Here is a 27,793-nt window from a genome sequence, read left to right as displayed (position 1 = left end):
GCCAGGTTGTGGAGAGCTGCAGCATACCCCAGCATCCCTGCCCATGGTGAAAGCATCTTCTCCACGCAGCCCAGTCTGTGAGCAGCTCAAGCACCCTGCTCCCTGCTCAGCCCTGAGGAAGGTCTATTAACAGCTCAGTCCATGTCTCCAGGATCCACCAGCTGCTGAATTGTTTGTTTCCTCAAACTTGCCTGAAGTGGGATAACGCTTTAATTGTCCCGAGCTAAAGATGCGGAGTAACATGATGCTTGCTCTCCTCCTTTTTATTCATTGCTTCCTTGTGGAGGGTATGGTGACTTCAGGTAAGAGCTGACAAGGACCACTGATCGTAACGTTTTTATCCCAAGAGTTTGAGACCACAGGGAGCACATCCAGGACACCTATTGTGCCAGATGGAACGTTTATTAAATAACTATAATTGATGGATCTAGTCCGCTCAATCGATATATATCTAGTATTTCAGATAATGTTTATACTCACATCCTGTGCTCAGTTTGTGGATTATGAATTTAACTAACTTTGTGTTCGCTTAGCTTGATCCGGTTTAATTATATCATTAAATATACTGTGTGCAGATTTACAAACATAGATCAGTTGGATGTTTAGACTGTGATTTTAATGTTTCACTGTTAATCTGCGATGTATTCATTAAACACTGGATTGTGGTGATTTGAGAACCGATTTTATATTAAGTGAAATTTAAAATATTCTATTGGCTAATAAAGTGGAACTTGGTGAATAAGTACATGCTATCTGCTATTTAACCTACGGTTGTGTTGTGTGGTTTTCAGTTTATAATCTGTGTTTAGTCTGTTTTCTAATCTATCTAGTGTCTGTCTGTCTGTCTCTATCAGCTGACCCCAAAACAATTCTGAATATACTCTTATAACAGAATGTATGGAGGATTTTGGTGGATGGAAATTCTAACAATAGGTACCACACATAGTCGTTTTCTGAATTCAGTGGACTGTAATAAATATTTTTGGAAAACAATGGTTTTAAAGGACACATCATGGCTGGAGTTCCTAAACTGAGGAAATAGGAAACTATGATTGCATTTTCCAATGATACAATTGTCACGTGCGTTCACAGTCATCAATCATTGGCATTTTGATAAAGCAAGGATTCTAGAATTCTTTCTAGAGGTACCATTGCAGAATCATCTAATGTAGGCATAACTGTATAAGGACTATACATGTTCTAGCAGGCCTAGTGATGTGGGTCCAAACTCCTATACCTTAACTAATAAAGTATGGTGTTATAGCAGTGAGGAGTCATTGCTGCAGTGCCAATGGTATCCCACCCTAGACTTAAACTCTTGTTCCAAAGATAATTAGAACACCAGATAGAGGTTTACTAATTTCAATACCTTATATCAGGCATAGACAACCTTCAGCATTCCAGATGTTTTGGACTACACCTCCCTTGATGCTTTGCCAGCATATTGGGTGTAAGAGCATTATGGAGGATGTAGTCCACATCATCTGGGGTGCCGAAGGTTGCCTACCCCTGCCCTACATCCTTTTTCAAAGACCCCAAAGCTGTACATATGGAAAAACAGGAACCCCACCCCAGCCATGCAAATTGGATTGCTCTGCATTTTAACCCAGAGCCAGCTGCACAGGTTTCCTGTTGTGTTAGCAAGAAAGAGAAAGAAAATCAAAAATAAACTCGAAAAAAGGTTTAGATGTTAAAATTTGAGTGAAAAATGTAATTGTTTTACTTTTGTTGTCTTTTAGGATTTTCTGCAGATGTTCCCAGTTTAAGCACCGAGACAGATAATCTGGTAATAGCAGTGAATGATACTTTAAATATCACCTGCAGGTATGTGATAATCAGATCCCATGTTATGGAATAAATGTTTTCTGCAAAACCAGAATTGTTAGTTTTTTCCTTTATTTTAATTAAAAACAATACTTTTGTTGTTACATTGCCAAATGTGCGCAGTCATTTTGATGTTCACTTTCTTTGATTAGTAATATTCATTTGGAAATCATTTTTTGGAGGAGATTTTTCTTGTTGCCAATAGATGCAAATGTTCCAACGTGTTGTACATGAAGTAATACAACTCAAGGAAGAGATTTGGTGGCATTATTTTAATGTGCAAGGGACCAATGAGATCTTAGTAAAAAGCATTTTTATAGCCTATTAATTCGTAAATGGGTGAATTGCTTTTCATTTTTAATTTTTTTTATAAACAGTGATCTAAGTGATATAATAATTTCTGAAGTTGATATGTAATTTAGAAAAAACAGTATTTAAATATTTGGAGGAAAACTAGAAAATCTCTTTACTTTGATTTAGAGCTGGTAGTAAAGTCCTAATGGACTGAAGTTTAGGGCTTATTTTCTTGAGACATTGCATTTTCCATGCAAAGTCCTTTATATTTCCATGCAAAATCCATGGAATTGTGTGTTTGTCAATTTTGAGTCAAAAGTGCATTAATTTTTCTCACCACGGCAATGTTGCACTACTGCTAGGTATTTAGGCTTCTAGAGTTCACTTTTGTGAGTACACATGCTAATGGCACACCTGCTTGGCACCATGGGTTGTCTAGCAAACAAAGTAGTCAAGGACAAGCTGCATTGTGTAGAATTAACAAGTGGGTATGCATTGTATGCCATTGCTCAGGTGTTGGTCAGTGAGGGCTCTCTGGCTAAGGAAGCAGCCAAGAGCAGTGTAGTGTAGGAATGACCATGTGGCCATATTTCATAAACCGTATACACCACCACGGCCCAACTGCTCTGCAATATTGTATCAGAAATTGGTACAATGGCAAACTTTACTTTTATTTTCCAACAACTCTGAGCTGTCGGAAATTGTTTTGGTGCTTTTTGCTTCTGAAAAAAGTATTTGATTCAGGCTTGTGGTGAGTGATTAAAGTAATCTACAAAATCTGTGCAAAGTGCGTTGATTAAATCATGGCATGAAAAAAACTATTAACTCTGAGAACTAAAAAAGCGCATGCTCAACTTTTGTGAATTTTGGCACAGACTCTGAATCGGGTTGATACATCAACGTAAAATCATTAGAGATTTGTAGCTTATTGTGGCAAAAGAAAACAATGCTAAATATCATCCATGTTGTATTAAAAAGGTATCAAGCATGTTGTCCGTGGATTTATTCTCACCTCAAACATTTTATAAGACTTTTCATTGTTATTTGTACGTTTGAACACAAATTGACATTACTAATTTGTAAGCAACATTATGCTGAATGCAATGGCATTTTAGAGTTTACTTACTAATTGAATAACCAGTGGTGCTGGCAGTCATACATCCAAGAGGGTCCTTCCTGCTGTATATTTCTGCGCAGGCAAAAAACAACAGAATTGTATTGTGTATTGTGTGGAAGAACGTACATCACGGCTGTGATCAACGTTATACGCTCATGCACGCAAATTTAATTCGTCTAGACTTCTATTGCACATAAAGTGAGAGGTTGCCAATGTGGTTCATTTATTATCTTTCATTCACTGACGGGTGATGAAAATGAGAGAGTTTACAGACGAGCTAAGACTATCACTGACTTAGCAAATGTTGTGTGTAATAAATTGTAAATCTTAGATTGTACTAAGTGAAACTTAAAAAGAAACACTGTATCAAACAAAAATCACACACACACAAACACATATAAGTAGTTTTTTATTTTTAGAAAATACCTTTTTATGTGGCTGTCTGTTTAAATTGCAGATATGGCGCCATTTTGCAATGAGGTCAACTAAAGTAAAACTTTAGTTACCTGTGTCAATATATATGTGTTTGAAGGAAGTACAAACTGAGTATCGCTGTGCGATATTCATACAATTAGCACGCTACATTTTTCTTTAAACTCACTCCTTTATACTGTCAGTTGATTTCATTGTACTGTAAGTGCCTGTCTGTGGGCTCCAAGCTTGCTCTGTGTTCCTGGAAGCACCTCCATTTTACTGGACCTTCACTACTTGCTTATTGATACTGTGAGCTTGCTATATTATATTAGGCCTTATACTCCTTTGAAGAGGGGCCTCATCATGAGTTTTAGCTCCTAATGGCTACATGTGTAATACTTTACCTACAAAATCTGTTGGTCTTTCTTGTTCGTTGCACCGAATAGTTTTATCAAGTTACAAATTATTTGTAACATAAATAAATGGGCAGAAAAAGGCATTTTGAAGATAGTTGCTTTAAATTTTGGGAATGTGATAAGTACTTATGCTTAGACCTCTGTCCCAATGTATAAAACATGATGGTGATTACGACTCTAATTTATTAATAGATTGCACTTTGCTTTTTCTGTCTTTCTGTAGGGGTGAACAGCCTTTGGTGTGGTTATGGCCGACAAATCTTAGCATCGCGGATGAAAGGGTGTCAGTGAGTCAGTGTAAGGAAAGTGTCTATTGTCAGACCCTTACACTGTCTAATGTTGCAACAAATGATACTGGGATTTACAAATGCTTTTATGAAGACAGCAATGTTACGTCAAGCGTCCATGTATATGTTCTGGGTAAGCTAAATAAACTTGCGCAGCATCATTTACTAGACTGAGGATTCAATTTGATATTTGAGGCCAAAATAATCAAACAGGAAAAGTTCTCTAAGTCAGTTATGCATGCTTACAGTTACTTAGGGCCTCTTATTTAAAATGTACTGTGATTTCTGATTTACCCTCGTATATTGTGTACATGTTACATGATATTTGGAATTTATGATTCTCTTGCTTCAAAATGTAAAAGAAAAATTAAAAAAAAACTGAGCAAAAAAAAAAAAAAAAAAGAAATCAAATGTGATGTTTATTCACTGAGCACCAAATTGTAATAAATGAAAATGAAATGATAATAAAAAAAAAACAATTGCAAAATCTAGTCTAAAAGATCTGACTTAGAGGTTTTAGTTTTTTTCAAATCAGCTATTGTTGTCTGAACACTACAATCTAGTGCTCAATTCACCTCCATTTCCTGTTTTGTAAATAAATACCAATAACTGCACATTTTTTTTATAATGCACTAGAATAAAAAAAAAAAACACTTAAAATATTCAGAAACTGATTGTCAAAAAATAAATTCATTATTATATTATTAATATGCTTGCATATTAATACTTATAGATATTTGTGTAAACCATTAACAGGTTTGATCAGTAAGGTTAGAATTTTCAGGAATTTAACGGGATTTCAAATTCAGGCCAAAGTAGCAGAACCACAAAAATTCTCTGCTATGCTTTTCCCATCAATTACATTTGAAATTTGTTCATTTCACTCTTTATTGAACAATTCTGATATAATAATATATCTTTGACTTTCCTTACATGTAAAAAAAATAGAAGGAATTGCAGGTTGAATGATTCACTAGCAGTTGTAATATTGTTAATTCAGTTTCAAAATAATATCAAATGTACTTACAGATAAAAGGTCTCCCTTCCTGTCGTCTGATCAACTCACTGCTGTGTATATTTCTGAAAATAAAATGGCAACAATACCGTGCCTGGCTTCAAGACCCGACCTTAATGTCACACTTCATGCGGTAAGAACTAGCCACGTTTATTTGTACACAACTTAACGCAACCTTTTTTTACTGTTACTTTCTGTCAGAAGTAAATATGTAATAAATTAGCATTATAATAATATAAATAATACTCTTTACAACATAACAGAATCAGTTCATGCTTAATATAAAGAAACTAGTAAAAATGTCTTAATTTAAAGGGACACTCCAATGAAAAATTAGTTTTTTTATTTTTTTTTATTTAAACAATTTAGTATTATTTTCCTGCGTGTTTTTCTTGGTGGTATATGAAAAAAAAATATTTCAAATGCTGCAGCCCTCGCCTCTTGCACCAGCACAGACTTTCAGTCTGTATCAGGCAATACTCCAATCAGAGACTTCTAATTGAGCTGCTGCTTTCATTAGTTCTGTGGAGCCAGATTGGGGAAAAACTCACTGACACAGACACAAAAAGTACTTAAGCAAGCTGAAGTGCTTTATGTTTGTGTAGTGTCCCTTTAAGTTCAGTTTGAGTTCAGATTTGACTACAGATTTATCCTTTTTTCCCCCCTGGAATGAACACAGCTTCAAATATTTAGACTTATCTTTTTCCAAATGTTTTTTATTTTACACATTGATATTCAAAAAAGTGTGTATTTTTCCTAGTGATAATATAAACATTTTGGGCCATGAAATCACAATTACAGTCCATTTTGTTATTTAACTGTTTTTGTTTGTTTGTTTGTTTGTTTTTTAGAAATATTCAGATGCCGTTTTTCATCCAGACGGAGACAGCATGTACTGGGATTATAGAAAGGGATTTACGATTTTAAGTGAATTAATAAAGTCGGCAAGCCTTGTCTTCTGTGAAACTAAACTAAATGGAGAAGTGTACATATCTCCAGATTATTTAGTTTTAGTTATAGGTAAGAATTGACATACTGACACCATATAAAATATAAGGTGAATGCACTCCTTCCACTCCTCCCGGTTACAGAGAGACCATCCCAAATTCAGGGTTCTGGGACGGTGTAACAGGGGCCCACAAATCAGATTATTTGGGTGCTAAATAGCTTTTTTAATGTCAATCAGCTATAAAATTGTTCTTGTTGCATGTTTTTTGCATGTTGCATTTTTTTTAAACAACAAAATAATTTTAGGTTTGCATTCTGGATGCTTTATTTCAATATAGAGATCAACAAAATGCTGTTTATACTCTACTTGTTGAATGTTCCATTAACTGTTGTATCGCTCTTTCCATCAGGGTTCAAAATTGACAGCGTCACAATGAGTCCACACCCTGTAGTGAAACTGGCTGTTGGAGAGACTCTACTCCTTACGTGTACAGCACGCACTCCACTTAATACTAGAGTTAACTTTAAATGGGGCTATCCTGCAACTGTGGTAATTAGAGAATTATGTCTTTCTAATTTCATTACATGCTTTCTGTCCTCTGGACTTATACAATAGAAACTGGTTTTGAATTGGTATTTTGGACTGATAGCAGTCCAACACGTGAGATCCAGCCTTTTTGATTAATTTGAGAAATTCTGATTGTAGTAGGCCAGCGATGGTGAACCTATGGCACTGCATGCCACAGCTGGCACGCAGAGCCCTCTCTGACGGTACGCAGCCATAGGTCGCCGGTAGGGTGCCCACATGTCCCGGATCGCCCGGGACCAGGGTCTGCGCTTCCTATAGGCAACTTAGGCAGTTACTAGGGCCGGTCACTCGGAGTCACTCCTGCCAGTCACTCTGAGTAGCGTGGTCGGGTGGCAGTTTCCTATACCCGGCCAGAATGAAATTAAGTGCTCACTGAGAGAGCACTTCCTTTCAGTTTGGCCATGTACAGGAAACAGAAGCTCCTGTACCACGGTCCGTGCTGCAGGCACGCTACATAGGGAGGTAGGAGGCACAACAGGGAGGGGGGATAGCACCAAGGGGAGGGGGAGAGAGGAACACTAAAAAGGAAGGGAGAGAACACTAAGGGGTGGGGGGAGAATAGTGACCACTAAAGGGAGGGGGAGAAGGCCACTGAGGGGGTTGGGGCAGATGAGTGACCACTAAAGGGGAGGAAGGGAGTGACCACTAAAGGGGGAGAGAGGAGAGACCACTTAGGGAGTGGGGAGAGAGGAGTGACCACTAAAGGGGGGGAGGAGAGAACCACTATGGGAGGGAGAGGAGAGACCACTAAAGGGGGGGAGAGGAGAGAACCAATGAGGGATGGGAGCGGAGAGACGACTAAGAGAGGGAGGGGAGAGGAGAGGCCACTAAGGGTCAGGGGGCAGGGTACAGCTCTAAGGTAAGGGAGGAGAGAGAGCACTAAGGGATACTCAGGGTACTATAGTGTCAGGAAAACCGATTTGTTTTCCTGACACTATAGTGATCCTTTAATTTCAAAAGATATTTAATAGAATTTAGCCCTTAATCCATTGCTGCTTTTACAAACAGCTAGTTAAACTGCAAGGCTTCTAGCGACTTTTATGATTTCACAGCCATGCAACAACACATTTCCTTTTGTGCTGTTAAGTTTCTGACTTCCTATAAGGTGCATTAAATCATAACATGCTCATCGACTTACCCTGTGAATTATTTTATGCTTGGAATTAGATAACTGCACCCTTCTGTCGCTATATGTAATCGTGTTACATGTATTGTCATTCCATTATTATTACCCATGATTGGGATGATAAATGTAGTATTTCTTTTTTTTATTCTAGGAAGATGTACAAGAGAGGAACGGTAAAAGAAAGGAAGTTCAAGGACGTCTGGAGCATCCAGGACATTTGGTTATAAATTATGTTACTATGAAAGATGAAGGAGTTTACAACTGCACAGTATACACAGGCTCTACAGTCCAGGAGACCATAAGCACTAGAGTCATAGTGTACGGTAAGAATAATTTTTTGTATTTTTTTTAAATCTACTATGCGGAAATGTGTGCTTTTTTTAAAAAAAAAAATTGTACCCATACAAGTACTTACATATTGGATGTTGTTTACCTTAAATATTCATTGTGTCTATGTTACCCAGGGTGATGAAAGAACAAAAATAAATCTGCTTTTTTTTATTTTTATGTTTTACATTTCCTTCCCCCAGAAAATCCATTTGTACACATTGATGACAAAATGCCTCCTGTGGTTGTCACTAAAGTTGGTCGACATGTCAGAGTTCCTGTACAGTTTAAGTCTTATCCAGCTCCTGAAATAAAATGGTACGTGAGTTAAATTGTATTTTTCTTACTTTAGCTCGTTTGTTTTTTTGTTTTTTGATTGGTGCATAATCACTAACATTTCAACTGGTATAATTTTTTGTTGGTAGGTTTAAAAATGGAAACTCTGTGCATCCAAAGTATGTGGCTAAGGGTGGCCACTTGCTGTCCATTGCAGATGTCAGTGAAAAGGATGCTGGTAACTACACTGTTGTCCTTACCAACCCTGATACAAGACAACATAAGAGTCATACCTTTCGACTGGATGTTCATGGTAAGTTTTGATTGATAAAATATCAGCAGTAAATGGATTAATATTATGATTTTGATTGCCTAAGTATAAATGGAAATTCTTTTATAGAGTGAACTAGACTACTGTTTACTATTTTTACAGTGCCACCACATATCGGAGAGAAATCGGTGTCAGCACCAGTGGAACCTTACAAATTTGGCAAACCTTATGTTTTAACATGCACGGCTTCAGGAATTCCAGCCCCTGTCAGCATTCAGTGGGTTTGGCAGCTAGAAGAGGAATGTTCTTTCTCCTTTGAGTAAGTAAATAGTTGTTAAACTGTTTCACTCTAAAGGGCCTATAGGATACTTTATAGGATAATTTAGTTTATACAGACCCCTAGACCCCTAGGCACTTATCTCTCCAGTCCCTCCATGTGTCTCAATTTCTCCCTAGCTCCTTCATTTGTCTCATTCCATCTCCGACAAGCCTCTCCATTTGTCTCATTCCCTCTCTCACCCCCCCTTTTGCCTCATTCACTCTCTCACTCACATCCAGCACTTATTTCCTCTCTCACCCGTATCTAGCCCTCATTCCCTCTCTCACCTCCTGATCCTGCCCTCATTCTCTCTCTCACCCCCCATCCAGCCCACATTCCCTCACTCACCCCCCATCCAGCCCTCATTCCTTCACTCACACCCCCATCCAGCCCTTATTCCCCCACTCACCCCCCCATCCAGCCCTCATTCCCTCTCTCACCCTTTCCAGCCCTCATTCCTTCTCTAACCCCCATCCAGTCCCTATTCCCTCTCTCACCCCCCTATCTGACCCCTTTAAATCTCTCCCCCCTCCTGTCCTGTACCTTATGACTCAACTCCTCCCCTCCTTTACCTTATGACTCTCTCAGTGAGCACTTCCTGTCAGACCATGATGTTTGGCCATTCTACACATAGAGATCAGCAAGAGAAAAACAGCACAGTGCTCCCCTCCTGCTGGTCACCCAGCAACTGCGGGCCCCAGTGTGGCTTTGCACAGGCCCTGAAGTTCTGGTGGCCCCCGGTCGCAGGAGTCGCAGCTGCAGCCAGGCCGACTGGAGTGATGGGCCCAGTTTCAGCTGCAACCCCTACGACCACGGTAGGTACACCACTGACTTCAGAGCTCCTTATAGCATTAAAGAGCAAATAAACTGCAAAGACTCTTTTTACCAATCAATCAAGGTCTGGATCATATGTCAATGTTAAGATAATCCTTGTTTTTTTGCAATTCTAACAATTATTATTTATTTCTTTAAATGCCAATTTATTTTGTATTCCATTATGCAAATAGGCTTGAAAACCCACTTAGTAGACTTTCTGTTAAATCAACAGGTCATGCAACTCATGATTCCTGGCACTGGTAGAAAATACATTTATAGTAAACTGATTATCTAAATATTTGCCGGTACAGGAAAACATGAAACACAAGTGGACTAATCAGGCAATTAATCCTCCCTAAATCATTACCGTTTAGACAATCCAGGTTTGCGTAACTTTAAGGTAGCCGTATTGATAGTACATGGTAAAGAATTTAAGTGTTTCTCATGAGTCATTATAAAGCGTATTATCAGCCACATGATAGATTTACATGAACGGCAGAGAGTGACACAACATTCAGAAATGTAACTCATATCCGATTGCCAAATATGAATATCCCTACAGGAAATACAAATTAAGATTGTTTGTGTGTTTTAGAAACCGTAGAAAACGGTAATTTATGGATTAGGTTTAAATTACTCTTTTCCCTCTTATATATACACGTATAGATATACATATATAGTATGTATAGATGTATATATAAAAGACGCAAATGTATCAGTGCCGAAACGGTTGCATTTTTATTTTTGTGCTATTTGCTGTTATCTGTGTAAAAGGCCATCGGAGAGGAAGTGAGCTGATTGATGTATGGAATGACATACTGGAATACTACGCTCTACCTGCTCTGCTTCCCTTATCAGGCCTCCACACAAGTCCAGACTTCCTGTTTCAGAGAGCAGAGGATTCTGTTTTCCTGTTGATGTTTTTCAGAGAGCTTCCTCTGCCTTCTTCCTTTGAAACTGTTGGAGCTAGATAACTTCCTGCAATCTCAAAGAGAACCTGCATGAATATAACTAACTTCTATGTGTGTCTCGTTTCCTCTTATCCACGTAAAACTAAACTAAAGAAATTATGAATGAGCATTTTGTTTTGCCGGAATAAACCCTTACTCCATCCCAATGTCATTATGAATTTGAAATTGGACAATGTCTAGGAAATTCACCTTTTCACCTGGAAATATTTATTTGGCATGTGTGGAGCCTCTTGTGGTCCAGAGACGTGGAGCACAGCAGAAGATCCTTTGAAATATTTCTGTAACATTTCATCTTAAGGATATTTTGATTTCTATTTTTAACAATGATATCTTTTCTTTTTTTAGAAAATCTGACTCAGGAAGCAGCCAGTATACCTGTGCAGAGTGGAGGGACATTTCTGACAAAAATGGCGGAAATTTGATTGTAGCAAACGAAACACATACTGATGTGATAGAAGGAAAAGTAAAGGTGCAGCTTTTTTCCTGTCTCTTTTATGGTGGTTGGGGTGTCGATGAATCAATATAAATGCATATATTAATTGTGTCTTTCTCTTTGAGAACATGTCTTCAATTGAAGGAACACTACCGTGTTAGGAATACAAAACCTGCATTTCTAATGCTTTAGTGTCCATACTCTACCCAGGTTCCCCCGTTTTAAAAAACAAAAACAAAAAGCCAAATGATTTACTTACATTTTTCCAGAGCAGAGACTTCTTATATCACAGAAGAGACATGGTCTCCCCCATGATTGCTCGATCCAATAATCCTCATAGAGGAGGATTGGGGATCTAACGCAAATGCGCGATGAGCAGTGACTCGCATTTAAGCTTTAATAATGCATTTATGTTAGAGAAAACTCCAGAATGTTCTTTTACATATGATAATTTTTTCCAAGCCATTTTTTAAAACATGATGATTTTTGTGAGAACATGGGCCTCGATTTAATAAACTTTGCAAATGATTCAATATTATTAAAAAAATAAACTTTCCAAATTTTCATGCACGTTACCAGTGACTTCTGTAGATTTACCATTTGGGACATTTTTTTTTTCACAGTATTGAATCATTTGGAATGCCTATAACTTTTTTTTTTTATTAATAATTAAATATTAACTCTTTATACCAATGGTTATGACTTAAAGGGGTATTTGCATGAAAAGAAATAAAATGTGTGTTGTAGCATGTCAACATTATAAATTAATACATACTACTTTGCAAATTAGAAATGACTATAATCCTTTATAGATTTATCACAGAAGCGATATGAAAAATAATATTTTTATAATGTTGATATAAACTTTTTTTGTCCTTAGACTGTTAGTAAGCTGGTTATTAAGGCAGCCAATATACCTGCTGTGTACAAGTGTTCTGCCAGAAATGAGGCAGGAGAAGATCATCGAGTGATATCTTTCCATGTTACAAGTAAGTGAACAACATTTCCTGGGTTTGGTACATGGTCATTCGCTATTATTTAAATACTCAATTCAAGAAAACAAGCAGTTTATAAAATACCATATGTCTTCCCAATTTATAGTGATAGTTGTTTTTGCATTAAACATATTAATTGCCAACCAAACTGCTAATTTAAAGAGCTTGGCTAAAGTTTGCAATTTGGTGGTAAATGGTCTATAGTTCTTATAGTTATTTATCGAATGGATCCCTTGAGTTAGAAGTAAAGCTATTCTCCATCAGATAAAAGATATAATTTCACTATTCTGTTTAAATACTACTACCAGCAGAGCTGATTTATTATCCTCTTGGCGGAAAATTGTAAAAAATGTGTTTATCAATCCTTTGTATTTAGAATAAGAAAGTATAGTACTGTGATAGTCATATGCCATAAACATATGATCACACAAAAAGCATATGTGAACAACCATCATTATTCCATTCATATAGCTCCTGTTGGTGCTAAAAAGATATAGCACTATGAATTTGATAATACTGTTTGACTCTGTCTGTTGATTGCAGATATTTTATACTAGCGGTGTTGCTTGGTCCCAGAAACACCTGGAGCTTGAGCCTATTCTTTGCCATTGTTTGAGTTAACTAGTTTTCTTCTTCGTATATAAGATGAAATGATAATTTTTTTATTTTTTTTAGGGGGCCTTGACACAACCAGGCTGCCTCAAGGCCATCTTGTTCAGCAGGACAATGTCACGCTGAGATGCTTCGCTGACAAACTGACTTATGAGAACCTAACATGGTACAAGTTGAGTCCAAAGATGGCAGAGAAACATATCAGATACTGGCCAATGCCATTGTGCAGAAATCTGAATGCCCTCTGGAAGATAACTGGCACAGTTATCAGTACCACTGGAGAGAATGCCACTGCTGAACTCATTATCCCTAACATCAGTTTTAAGGATCAAGGAAACTATGTTTGTGTAGCTCAAGACAAAAAGACACAAAAGATATACTGTTCCATCATGCCTATAATAATTCAAGGTCATTTTTCCACTTTTATTTATTTATTTGTTTATACTTATTCACTAAATGGGAACTTGTGAAGAATAAAACATAAAATAAACTTTTTAGGGAGAAAAAAACAAATAAACTCAATTTTCCAGTTTTAGCAACTTGATCTTAAAACATGTAACCCAAGTTCACTGAACAAATGACTATGGAGAGATTTATAATAGTGTCTTGTTCTGAAAAATGGGTCTGAGTACTAAAAGTGAACAATCGCTATAGAAACAATTGGAACCAGTAGGCTCATTCCATTGGTGACTCTTTCCCTTTGAAGTGTTTGTATAACTTTGCAGAATACAACACTTCGCTATTTTCTTTAACAATTGCAAACTAGTCCTTCTTTATATATTATATCTAGCAATTCTAAATACAAACATTGGACCAGAGTATTTCTTGCATAATTTGCATTGGTGTGCCTTTCGTTTGTTTTATCTGCTTGCAAATTCTACATGATGTTTGAGATAATGGAATTGAAATAAATGTAAATAAATTATTATTTGTAAACTTCCATATTTAGCTCTGAAAGCACCTGGTATTAATCCTCAACTCGAGAATCAAACTATGAATGTCAGTCAAACCGTGGAAGTTAAATGTCAAGCTTCAGGGATTCCTGAGCCCCAAATAACCTGGTTTAAAAATGGCGACTCCCTTGTAGGAGACTCAGGTAAAAGTCAATCATCCTGAACAATAAATAAGATATTCTATTATGTCTTGCGATTGCACATATACTAGCTTTATATGATATGCAGACTGTTTTCTGCTTTGGCAAAAGTACTCAAAATGTACCGTATTCACTGCAGCACCATGCATTGGATATAACTTGTTATTACTGTTAGTACATCTGTAGTTATGTGATAAACAAATACATGCCACGGCTATATCAGTGACACTTTGAGTTCTATTTGATAAACGTCATATTATAGTGTGTTGAAAATCATATTTTCTAGTTCAATTTACACTAAAATAGCCAAGCTGTGACTACAAATAAGTTGAAGAATTTTTCCAAATCATATTTTCGTCCGTTATTTGATTGACAGCTCACTGCAATTCATTTAAGGAGTAGATTCAGTAGCATTATATACTTAATGCCTCTCTATGCAGCAGTTAGTTAGTGAAAGAAATAGGATATAGTGATATTTCTCTTAAGCAGTGTCAAAAATCATTTAGATAATTATTTCATTTTGTCTTACACACAAATAACAGTTGGTCTTCCAATTTTCAGGTATTATTTTAAAAGACAAGAATAGTACTCTCACTATACAACGGGTCAGAAAGCAAGATGAAGGCTTCTATGCTTGTCGTGCCTGCAACTTTCTTGGATGTGATAAGGCTGAAATGTACTTTACAGTAAATGGTAGGTATGATTTGCAAGTGGATACCTGTACATCCAGCAATGTGTGTTGAGCTTTAAAATGTGAGGATAGATACCGGAATAGAAACGCACACAAAAAATACCCAGGAAAATGACTACAGGAATCAGATCCTCGTTGGTACAGATTTAATATAGAAAAACAAAAAAAGCCTTTTGTCCCATGTAAATATTACCAGAAAAGCATCACGAGCCTTATTTTACAATTGTAATCTTATTTGTTTGTGTAGTTGACTAATGAGCTGATAACTTTCTGGTTACCCTAAACACTGAGCTGACATGAGCTGTGTCTTCGCAGATACAGAAGAGAAAACCAATCTAGAGCTCATTATTCTAGTTGGCACCGGAGTGATTGCCCTGTTCTTTTGGTTGCTTCTCGTAATCATTCTTCGGACCGTGAAGAGGGTAATGACACATATTTTTCTACTGTCCCATAATAGTGCATGACAAATGAAAAGTGACTGGAGTCCCTTTGTGTTGCTTCATCCTATTGTACTTTTATCAACAGGCACATTTTTCCTTTCAACACCATACAAATATTTTATGCTTTACTAAGGATCTGTTAATCTGGGTTTAATTGGTGTTGGCCATAAAAAAAAATTGTCTATTATGGTTAAAGGAATTAATTATGATTCATGTGAACTCTTTGGGAAAATCTGTGTAGAGCTGAATTAGAAATCTGGGGCTGAGCAGTAATCAATCCACGGACGTGTTAGTTCAGTGTCTATTTTTACATTGTGTGGATAGTTTTTCTGAACAAGGCTACTATTGTTTTCTAGCCCAGTGAAGAAGAACTCAAGAGTAACTACTTGTCGATCATTATGGATCCCAGTGAAGTCCCACTAGATGAGCAGTGTGAACGACTGTTATATGATGCCAGTAAATGGGAATTTCCAAGAGATCGCCTCAAATTGGGTGAGGCTTCATGTAATCTTTCTAATGTTAATATGGAATTATTGTGATTTACAAGTGGAATGCTAAGAAAATCACTGCTGCCTTCCCCATAATAAATATGATAAAATTTGTATTTTATTTTTAAAGTAAAGAATATTAAACCGATCAGGGCCGGGGTAAGCATGTCATATAAAAAATATAAATATGGTAAATCCCATATAAAAAAACTCAAGAAAAACAGAGACAGAATGAGTAGCACAGAACAAATTTACATGTATTTGAAAGCTACTCTGTGCTCAAATAACCAACATAGCTAACTGTGTAACACCCATGTACATATGCACAATCAAAATAACCGCACAAGGTCATAAATATAAGATACAAATGTCCTTTATTCTTGTGCACTAGCACTTGATTTATTTAGCATGTGTGTAATCCCTGGCCTCTGGTTGTGTAGAGTAAAAATCTAGAGTCCCGAAGATAATTTCCTATAAATTTAATTAAAAAGAAGACTTTTGATGTTATTAAGACATGGTAGGATATTGAGATCATAAAAGGACAGTTCTCCAGTTCTTGTCACTGAAAAATAATCCTCAGGTAGAAATATGTCTGGACAGTTTAAATGTCCAAAACCAAATTGTAAAATAATATATGTATTGTACATCAACTCTGGTAGAAACCGGAATTACTGAATAGAGGTAGTCTAGAAAAACCTTTAATGTACACTCAGTGCAGTGCATATATCTCCTTACAAAATAGACAAACTCACAAAGCATAATATATAACATACAATGCATAAAATATAATATATAGAAAGTGCTGATGTCAACTGACCTAATGCATTCTTATTGCAGCATATATGATAATCAAGTTTATAACTTCTTCTACGTCAACCGTCTCAATTTATTCTATGTTCCTAAGGTTTTAAAATAAAGTGGCACATATTTACTTTAAGTATTCTAGGGTTTTCGATTTGCTATTATTCTTTACCTAGGGACTTTTCAGAATACATGTCTGATAAGAAAGACGTTTGAAAGATGTGTGTTACATATTGTTTCTGTCTTAACTAATATAGGGAAACCCCTCGGTCGTGGGGCATTTGGGCAAGTCCTTGAAGCTGATGCTTTTGGCATTGATACATCTGGCTCTTGCAAAACGGTAGCGGTTAAAATGCTGAAAGGTAAATATGAATTCTAGATTATAAAATGGTGTAGAACGCTGTAAAACAAGAGTACATTTTCACAGTGCAGATTGTATGATGTCATCCAAAATGAATCAGTTGCAGAACATATCAAATTGTAAAACATGGGGCACCACCATTTTTGAGTCAAGGCATCCCACATAATGTGATATATTTCCAAACATAGAAGGAACATCAGGAATTAGGCTCATTTTAGGTTTGGCATAGAGAGTGGATATTTTTTATTTTGTTTGGTCATGTAGTTGTTGTGCCTTAACGGCCATCTAGTAGATGAATTCTAGAACTGAGTGCAGGCGTGTTATCTACTTGTTAAGTAACCCTTCCCTCACTCAATCAGACATGTAAAAAGTGAGATTCAATATGGTACTACTGTGCTAAACAAAGAATTGAGTGAGACAATGAGAAAAAATACACATTTGTTACCTGTTAAAAAAGAGAACAACAAAGATACAGCCATTTATTTATATTTTTATTATTTTTTTTTTATTGTTTTTGCAGAAGGAGCAACCAACAGTGAGTACAAGGCATTAATGTCTGAACTGAAAATTCTCAGTCATATAGGTCACCATCTCAATGTTGTCAACCTGCTTGGAGCCTGCACAAAGCCTGGAGGTGAGTGAGCTGTACTGTACAGTGGACACTGTCAATGTAGTGAGTGGTGTAATATCAAGCTAATCAACAAAACCATCTGTCTAGTCTAGACTTTTATACAGGGTTAATAAAGAGACTAAGGTATGAACGTAATAAATGCTGAAGTTGGATATTGATGAATATGCCGAATGGACATGCTTATTGGAAAATCTGTTCTATAATCTATGATTTTAGTCAATGTGTATGAATATATTTAAAGGTAATTTACAATGCAGGCTAGTAACACCTTTAGTAGCAATCACTCAGACAGCCACTAGAAGTGATTGCTGGGTCAGTGCTGCACAATGTGCATCACTGATGTTCAGCGTCTCCACCCCCTGCATGGAGGCACTGAACATTCCTCATTGAGATGCACTGATTCAATGTATGAGTAAAGGCTGATTGGCCAGGGAGGCCCTTTTCTGAGTGTGATGATCTCAGCCATGGAGGCAATGCCAAGGGAGAGAAAAGGTACATTTAAACACCTCTTCACTGCTCTGACAGGTGGGCCAGGGACCTAAATACTGGGTTTAACACTATATCATATCATGGTTAGCCCAGCACAACACTTAAGATCCACTATTGTGGTGAGTCCTAAGCTAATGCACCCATGTGAGATAAGTTGTATCTGTGTTATATATATTAGGACTACATGTTTCTTTAAAATTACATTTGTTTCTTATTTAACATATGTAAAAAAGCTAATTATTAATACCATGCTCTTTTGACAGGTCCATTGATGGTGATTGTAGAGTACTGTAGATTTGGGAATCTCTCTGCGTATTTAAGAAGTAAAAGGAAAGAATTTCTCCCATACAAGGTATGTATTGGGTCATAGCGTGTATAGTAGACGTCATTGGTCTTTGGCGTGACAAACTTTGCTAACCACAACCCATGTTTACATTCTTTAAACCTTTAAACACATTCTGCAGTATTGTTTGAGGATGGCATATTGCTTTATACCCTTCCTGTTAAAAGTCTCTGAACTCCCATATCAGGAAGACAACTTGTACAAAACTGATTTCAGAGTGCTGAGTCGATTGGTACGATTGCCAAACCAGTATGCCAGTTATTATTTACAGTTCACTTTAATCATGTTGCTGTTAAAACTATCTTGTGTAATCATAACACTATCCACAAGGAATATGCTGTTAAAGCATTGTAAATCTTAACAAGCTACACAGCAAAACGCCTGCCTACAATTGATTGGAGTCACCGTCTGCAGCCCCTAAATAAACTCACGTGAAGGGTCTCTTAATTAATGTAATTACCTCGTCATTCAAACAACATTCAATATTTTTACTTACTGTTTGAAGCATTTTTTTAAGGGATACACTTCTAAATTGTAAGTTCATTGTAGCAGATCCCTCAGCCCCTTCTGTTCCTGTGCGTCCAACTCTGGTTACAAATATGAGTTTGTTAATCAATCCATTGTATGGCGTTGGTGCTGTATAAATACCATAAATACTAATAGTACTAATAATTTCATGTTTATTACTATTTAGCTAGACAAGGGAGTATTAGCTGACTGCTCTATGCTTAGAAGTTTGTGAGTGATTTCCTTTTGCAGTTTTTATGAGTAGTTAATTATTCTATATTTGTCTTGGACAATACAAAATGTGCCTGTATGAACTCCCTCTATTCTTGTATTAAAGCACAGGTAGCCAAAGGTTCATTTGCCTTTGAACGATTTCCCATGTTGCTTTTCTACCCTTTGGTTTGCAAAGCATCATGGGTATATTGGTATATAACAACCAAACATCTTCATTTGTCTACTTCTAATATATTAGCATAGTGTTAATTTAACCATTTAACTCAGGAACTCTCCATACCATAACAACTGAATGATATTTAATTAAAAAAAATGTTAAACTGAATCTATTTATAAAATGTTATCTATAAGTACATGGACACAATGTATCATTCTGTATCAAGTTAGCGTCCCTAACATTTTGGGAGAAGAAAATGAAGATAAAAGCATTCAATTACATTACACCCAGTCTCTGTATTCTGTTAAAATAAATCTTTTTTCTTTCATTGAAATTACTGAAATTAGCTTCATCAGCCATGGATTGGTTTATTTTGTTTTGATCAGTATGTGTTTGCAAGCGGCATGTACGTTCCCATATCCATTGTCATCCATCCTGTTGAAGCCCGTTGCCAGTACCAAAACACCAAGAACAATATCTAATGTGGCGACCATGCTACTTTCAACAAAGGAAGATGAAAGAAAATCTTTAAACACTATAAAATGTCCTGTTGTGTTAACACACACCTCCAAAATGCCCTACTGTGCTCTACATATAGAGTACATTCACTCAATTGTGAGATTAGTTTCATTGCAAATGATTTGCAAATAATTAGCCAAAATAACTGAGCTGGGAGAATTGTCATTCATTAGCTGTTAGTAAAATAAATAAACTGCACTTTATTATGTCATTATTTATTCATTCATTTTTTTCAGACCCGGCCTACGAGGTGCAGATCAATCAAACAACATTATGTAGAGCTACCTGGTGACCTCAAGCGTCGCTTAGACAGCATTGCGAGTAGTCAAAGCTCAGCGAGTTCTGGTTTTGTAGAAGAAAAATCACTAAGTGACGTGGAAGAGGAAGAAGGTAAACACAGACAGAATTTTGTGTAGCAGATTGTGGTATGAGATGCTTTCATTTATTGAAAAACAAATAGAAGAAAGGTCCAGGCACTCCAAGGTACAAGCAAGGCAATTTTATTGAACCCACTCCATCACAACGTTTCGACCTACACGGTCTTTGTCAAGCTTGACAAAGACCGTGTAGGTCGAAACTTTGTGATGGAGTGGGTTCAATAAATTGCCTTGCTTGTACCTTGGAGTGCCTGGACCTTTCTTCTATTTGTTATTCAGCATTTGGTCTCTGGTACTGAGACTGTCCGAGTTGCACCCAGCTACATACTGCTTAAAGGGAAAGAGTGCAGTTCCACACCCTACCATAAATGCTTTAATTTATTGTTCAGGCTGACGTGCAACAAGAGTTTGTCTAAGGGATTAAGGCCCTGTATGGAAGTCTGCTTTGAGCCCTTGCAACTGTCTCTATTATTTTCTTTTGTTGCTAAAACTGCACATGTTCTACAACAATTCTAGAGAATGGGCCTTGCCGCTAACCTGTATAGCTTTATTAATGGAGGCCAGTTTGGTCCATCTCTGGTTGTTGTAAACTCATGAACTAGTAAAAAAAACTGTTTTACTGTTGACTCATTTACTAATTTGACTAAATGTTTAATATTTTAGTGGAAGACGCTTGCAAGAACACCCTCAGCTTAGAGGATCTGATCTCTTACAGTTTCCAGGTGGCCAGAGGAATGGAGTACATGGCTTCGCGCAAAGTAAGCATACATTACTCAGATCTTACATTCAGCTGCTATTAGACGGTAATGACTACTGTTACAGAGTTATTTAGAAGTTTGAATTCAATTGAGTTCAATTTTGAGGCCCGCGTTGCTGAACACTATAAGCATAACAGACTTAGAGAATTTTTCCAGTTAGACTATTTTAACCTTACATTTTAGATTAATTTTGAATTCTCACTTTAGGGAATAACCCTATTAATGTCATATTTGACTTTTTTTGTATTGTTATACTTTTCTTTTATGGAGTGTAAGGAGAGAGATCTCTGTCATACATTGATCTGTAGAGCTATGTTCCCTCTAGCCTTGTGTATAGATTACAAGTTGGTTATTCATATATTTTTTTTAAGTTTTTAATATTTATTTTTAATATACATGAATGCTAATTGGGTTTTATTGGTTTTATGATTTTTTCTGCTATGGGAATAAAATGGTCTTTCCAGGACCTCTTTATTGTAGAATGTGGAGCTGTTCTCATTCATTTGTATATTGTTATACAATAAAGTGTGAATTATTAGAAATTCAAAACCAAAATGTTTGAACTGGATAAATTCTTCAGGTTAACTATGTTCTCTGTCCAGCTATTTTGGCCTCAAATTTTAAATTCCCTCTTTGTATTCCCAACCACCCATACTTAAGTGAATTACTCTTTCTGTCTGTCCATAACGTCTGGCCATGTGCATTTTAAATAGAATTGTACACAAATGCATTGCAGCTGGTATAGACAAATGAAATGCCTTTTAACCCCTTAAGGACCAAATTTCTGGAATAAAAGGGAATCATGACATGTCACACATGTCATGTGTCCTTAAGGGGTTAATCTGCACCACCAAACGAATCAGTCAACATGGGATTTACCTGCGGAGTCTTATGCAATTAACTAAAATGGACACATCTAATTTTAATAGTCTAAGGCTGAATGTAAAACATATTAGTAGCCTAATATATATAACACAGATACAACTTATCTCACATGGGTGCATTAGCTTAGGACTTACCACAATAGTGGATCTTAAGTGTTGTGCTGGGCTAACCATGATATGGCTACATGTGTCAAAGTTTTTATAGTTTGTGAAGTGTAGGTTGTGGCTCAGGCTATTATCAAGATTAGTTACTAAGGTGAGAATTGTCATTGAATTAAATTTAAGGTCAAAGTATCCAAACTAGAAATTGACTGGAAGAATTTTTTTCCCCACTTTTGCTACTTTGATCTTAAATTTGAAATTCACTTACAATTTACTTTTAATTATTAACAATTTTCACTATAGTAAATACTATGTATCAAACCAGATTATTTATTTAGCTTGACCTTAAATTTTAAATTCACTTTCAACTTTCTATTCTTATTTTAAGTAAATTAGTTTCATCACTCTATTAAAAAAATCCTATTCAGAGTAGATCCTCTCTTTTAAGTGCTAGATTGGATTGCTAGAGATATCGAGCTGAGATTTCAATAGATGGTGTCTGACTGGGTTAGGGCTACTCTAGTAATTTAGGTTTTGACGCTAATGACATTGGTTGGAAACCACTGCTATTAAAACTGCTTGTTAAAAATGTAAAATGTATCTACAGGAAAATAGTTTATAATTCAGGAAGAGTAGCACAGAAGAATACAATGTATGTATTTCTAATATAATTAAGTTCAGGTAGCAATGCATTAAAGGGTATATTTTGCTAAACATGTTCCTATGCTTAATGTCTTTTTCCGTGAGCGTTCTAAATTTTTATCAACACCTCTCTTGTAAAGGATTTCCTGCAAATAATGGTTTTAAGACACTTTAGAAATAGTTTTGGACTTGTTGACATTTTTATGTATTGTTGAAGATATGGGTTAATTACTTATATAGCTCATATGCAGAGGAAGTCCATATTGGAGAAAAAAATACAAATTTTAATTGTCTTTTCCTTCTGTGTGTAGTGTATCCACCGAGATTTGGCGGCTCGCAATATATTATTGGCTGATAACAACGTGGTCAAAATCTGTGACTTTGGTTTGGCACGTGATATCTATAAAGATCCAGATTATGTCCGGAAAGGAGATGTAAGCACAAATGATGTTGTGAGAATTTAAAGCACAGACAGATCCTGTTAAGCTGAATGTTAAAAACATTTTCAAATTTCCTTTTCCCTTCTCTAGGCACGACTTCCCCTTAAATGGATGGCCCCAGAAACTATCTTCGATAGAGTATACACAACACAGAGTGATGTGTGGTCTTTTGGAGTACTGCTCTGGGAAATATTTTCATTAGGTGAGTGGATGTCATATGCATATGCTTGGTTTATTAAAAGTAAACAAAATTAAGGAACAAACTTCTGGAATAAAAGGGAATCATGACATGTCACACATGTCATGTGTCCTTAAGGGGTTAAAGAAACTACAAAGAATGAACATAGTTTTTTTTAATTCTAGGTACTTTAACTAAAAAGTACAAGTTGCTTATTTTTATATTGTCCTGTAGGAGCATCCCCATATCCAGGAGTACAGATCGATGAAGTATTTTGCAGACGACTTAAAGAAGGAACTAGAATGAGAGCACCAGATTATGCTACAACAGAAATGTAAGTTACCAGTAGCAGTATGTTTGATCATATCATATATTTCTCAGCACAATGATTTTAAAATTACTCTGATATAACCTCCAAAACATGGGTAATACAAAGATATTTCTTGCATTGTCAAGGCACTTGCCATACCGTCTCATTAAGATAGTATAGTATGTTTGATATAAAAAGTTTTAAACAGCTAAGAAAGAAAAGACACTCATAATACGCAAATAACAATGTGCGTAATCCGAACAGTTAGTTTTAGACCTAAGGGTTCAGTTCCACAACCTTTTATCCAGGATTTCCCTCTGGCTCCTCTTCAGGAAAAAAAGATAGTTCCAGACCATAGTGCAGAGTTCCAGTCATAGTAACAGAGCAACAACATTGTCCGTTAATTACAGAGGAATACAGGAAACAGGGACAAACCGTATTCAATTCTAGAACTATGTACAATGGTATCAGCACAACCTATTGTCCAGTATGACAAACACTATTTGATATAATTAATATTGTTGCCACTCCAACAATAATACACTCGGAAATGATTAGTTATGTGGGAACATTGTATAAATTATTCAGTTTGAAACAAGCATATCAAAATAATTGTCACACTGCATCACTTACACTTTTACATAGGTCATTACGTAAAATTACCATTCTCTCTATAAAACATAAATGCCGGTTCTCTCAACAATTATTTTAATGTGCTAAAAACTGACTTAAAATTTAAGGTCAAATCTTCCACTTCTGCTTTTTTAAAATACATGTTTCAAGTTGGTTGTTAACCTACCACAATTTGCTTTTTAGCAAACAGACACATTTGGGGTTGGTGCAGATTGCCTGATCTATTTTAACAAACCCTTTTATTTTCATGGTTTCATTTTCTAGATATCAAACGATGTTAGACTGTTGGCACGGTAACCCTCTGGAAAGACCCAACTTTTCCGAACTAGTTGAGCACTTGGGAAATGTGTTGCAAGTCAGTGTACAACAGGTAAGGGAAGAAACATGTGATGCATTTTCTACAAAATTCCATGTATGTAAAAGTACTTTGTGTTTCGAACTTTCCAGAATGGCAGGTAATATTTTGCTGTTGAAATACCTTTGTTTTTCCCATGAGAATTTACATTATATAAATTAAATGTAACATTATTTATTACCATTCCTTTCTCCACTAACCAGCAATAATTGATGATGATAATATTCCCTCAAGTACCTTATACGAGATTTTGAAACTTTCATTTCATTAAATCTTCAGTAAAATAAACACATTATACGGTAACATACAGATAGAGTAAAAGCTGAAATTTGAAAGTAACACCCAATGCATTTTTTCTAGCACAGGACTTAATCATAGGTTACTTCTTTTCTAGCATGGGAAAGATTACATTCCTATCACAGACTCATTGAACATTGAAGAGGATTCTGGCCTCTCCATGCCGACTTCACCTGTTTCCTGTACAGAGGAAGAGGAAATATCTAACGCAAAATTCCATCGTGACAGCGCACTTGGAATACGGTACTGATCTATATATAGAATGTACATCCTACAGGCCGCATTCTTGTGCTAGAATAAGAATTAATATTGATTTATATAAAAATGTATTTTAAAGGATAGCCCAATAATACCACAAATTTGTTTCTATTTGTGTGCAATTTATCTCAAAAAATGTGTAGGATTGCAAACTTTGGATGTATGATTGTGGAGGACACCTTGGCTAAAGGCTAAAGTCCATAATCCTTTCATAATAATATATTTTAATAATAATATTAATATATGTTAATAAATCACAGGTACATATATATCCTTACTTAACATGATGGGTGATAGAATGTGCTTTGGGAAGCCAGTGACGTTAAATTGAAATAGCCAAAGCACTTATTGTGTGTGACAAACAAATTATCCGAGATGTAGATTGATTTTTTGATCCTTTGTATGCAACTTATTGAGGAGCATTACTGTGTGGCACTAGATCATATTTAACAAGTGCCACCTCTATTTAATTGTATGAAGTAAAGAATAATAAAATTCAAAGCCACTTACAGGGACTATGTTACAGTCCTGATAAAATTCAGAAAATATTTCCTAAGGTATTAACCAGCTCGCCTTTTCTTCAGGCTGCAACAAAATGTCAAGAGAAAAAGCCGCCCAGTCAGTGTCAAAACTTTTGAAGATGTTCCCGTTGAACCTGCGGCCAAGACCATTCATGATGTAAGCAAATAACTCTACTTTTACTGCTGAAACAAATCTATATTCCGGTTAGCACATACAGAACATTTATACCATCTTTCTATTTAAAACAGACAGACAGCGGAATGGTCCTAGCATCAGAAGAACTGAAAATATTGGGAAATGATCAAGCCCAGTTCTTCAGGTAAAATACATTGATATTAGAGTTGTACTGTTCCACAGTGTATTTAATGGAATCGTAGACTTGTCTTGGAATTAAATTTGGAGTCCTGGGTATCATTCCTCCCCGCTATATCCCACTATATTTTCTTTACTTTCTGTCACATAAATCCATCCTTCCTTAGTTCTGTTCTTATTTGTCAATGTCATTCCATTTCCACTCTCACTTTTTCCATACATTATATATATTTCATCAGGTTCTTTTTACTAGTCAATTCTGCTGACCTTCATTCCCTTCCTGTTTTCCCCTTCCACATAGAACTAATCAGGGAATCTATTTAAACAGATGGTTTTGACAAGTATCAGTAATAAAGAAAATATTAATGCAAAAGCACTTGAGTTGGAAAGTTGGTGGCATGAAAACGTTTTCTTTTCTTTTTTGGCACATTTAATTAAAATATATGTTGTATTTTTATTTCCTAGTATATTGGTGTCTAGTAAAAGCAAGGAGTCTGTTACATCTGGATCTTCAAACCAAACTAGTGATTATCAGTCAGGATACCAGTCAGGATATTCAGATGACACTGAGATTGTTTCAGATTCCAATGAAAAAACACAACTTCTACGGAGAGATTTATCACTTGACACTTGCTGTACAGAAAGAAATCAATATCAAGTCATGATCAAGTTAAACACAGCTGTCTAGACAGTTTGGAACTATATGATCTTCAACTATAGACTATGATAAGGAATTGGATGAGAGGGGAGTCTAGAATTGGATGAGAATTCCTGGGATGGATGAGAATGGAGTCTAGAATCCTGGGATACATCAAGTGTGCACTCTTTCCTTCATATATGAAAGTGTGCAGGAAGGACTATGGACAGCTGACGCGCAATGAGGGTTTCTAAGCTTCAAAAAGAATTAGTGAATAAGCAAGATGTTTATTTTCATACTGTTCTTTTAAACAGGGTATGGATGTTTCGGGCCATATTTCATATACTGACACTGCGTGTCTATTATTATGTTTAAAGAATATTGAGTAGTTTGCATTACTGAAAAAAAATGGGAAACTCGTAATGTGCCTTGGGAAATATGCGCATGACTTTATTTGTGTCACCAGCATTGGCTGACACTGGACTGAAAACTAGTGACAGTCTGTGAAAGGCAAAATGTGGATTAATACGTATGGACACTGTAATTTTGTTAATTAGTTATCAGCATCTATTTATATTGTGTCACTGTGGATCTCAGTAACAGCTGTAGAACCCAAGTTGTTTGTATATACTCTAGATACTATGCAAAATTCTGTTTTGAGTTCTACACACATTAAGGGTGCTTGATAATTAATGGTGTGTTAGAAATCATTCCTTTGAGGACCAGATAATAGAATCCTCATTGGATTTCTTGTACAATTCCGTTTCAAGAATCCATGTTCATTTGATATGGTGCCCTTATGTCTTCCATTTTGTATTACAGATAGCAATAATATTCCATTTGTTAACTTACCGTATAATGCACATTTACAGCACAAACAGAGACACTGTGTAAACATGAATGTATCTATTTAACTTTCATTAGGGAAAACATATTTTTTTAACATTTTAAAATATCACAATTTTCAGCCAGTGTATTTCGAGTTTATGAATACTATGCTTTGATGAGCTATTTTTTTTACTAATATTAAATATCAGTTTTCATAAACATTATCAAGGTTGCAATTTAAAGAGGGCACAGTTAAATGTTTACATTGCCATTGTCTTATCAAGAGCTATCAACTAATACAGTATTTATACCTTCAATTTCCTATTTATATCTGTAATCTGAAATTACAGATATAATCTACAATGTTTCTGGTTTGTAATCTATGTGTACCCACAATGCACCTCTTGTTGTTCTTCATATTCCCACAATGCATTTTGGGTGCTTGCTGAACTGTTT

The 27,793-nt window shown here is 36.0% G+C and overlaps 1 protein-coding gene across 1 annotated transcript; it reads left to right on the top strand.

The window, feature by feature from the left end:
* Positions 1 to 27,166, top strand: KDR (kinase insert domain receptor). The gene is made up of 30 exons (XM_063458016.1): positions 1 to 302; positions 1,740 to 1,824; positions 4,289 to 4,485; positions 5,382 to 5,500; positions 6,219 to 6,387; positions 6,726 to 6,865; positions 8,182 to 8,353; positions 8,561 to 8,675; positions 8,783 to 8,946; positions 9,067 to 9,223; positions 11,356 to 11,479; positions 12,324 to 12,432; positions 13,114 to 13,458; positions 14,000 to 14,146; positions 14,705 to 14,836; positions 15,150 to 15,256; positions 15,631 to 15,766; positions 16,821 to 16,925; positions 17,445 to 17,558; positions 18,308 to 18,396; positions 20,041 to 20,194; positions 20,845 to 20,939; positions 22,879 to 23,001; positions 23,098 to 23,209; positions 23,420 to 23,519; positions 24,393 to 24,498; positions 24,878 to 25,023; positions 25,623 to 25,716; positions 25,809 to 25,879; positions 26,338 to 27,166. Exons 1-30 carry the CDS (start codon positions 230 to 232, stop codon positions 26,558 to 26,560), a joined length of 4,023 nt encoding a protein of 1,340 aa, XP_063314086.1. The 5' UTR covers positions 1 to 229; the 3' UTR covers positions 26,561 to 27,166.
* The last annotated feature ends 627 nt before the right edge of the window (positions 27,167 to 27,793 follow it).

This window comes from Pelobates fuscus, chromosome 6 (genome assembly GCF_036172605.1).
Source record: "Pelobates fuscus isolate aPelFus1 chromosome 6, aPelFus1.pri, whole genome shotgun sequence".
In the NCBI taxonomy this organism is placed as follows: Eukaryota; Metazoa; Chordata; class Amphibia; order Anura; family Pelobatidae; genus Pelobates; species Pelobates fuscus.
Note: the sequence above shows the minus strand (reverse complement) of the source record. Positions and strands in the feature narration are given on the sequence as shown.

What these genes read in the sequence shown, in the direction of transcription:
- KDR (XM_063458016.1), top strand. Translation starts at nt 230, where the DNA reads ATGCGGAGTAACATGATGCTTGCTCTCCTCCTTTTTATTCATTGCTTC. An exon ending in GAATGTTCTTTCTCCTTTGA is followed by an intron (nt 9,224 to 11,355) that starts GTAAGTAAATAG and finishes TTCTTTTTTTAG; the next exon opens with AAAATCTGACTCAGGAAGCA. An exon ending in GACAGCGCACTTGGAATACG is followed by an intron (nt 25,024 to 25,622) that starts GTACTGATCTAT and finishes CCTTTTCTTCAG; the next exon opens with GCTGCAACAAAATGTCAAGA.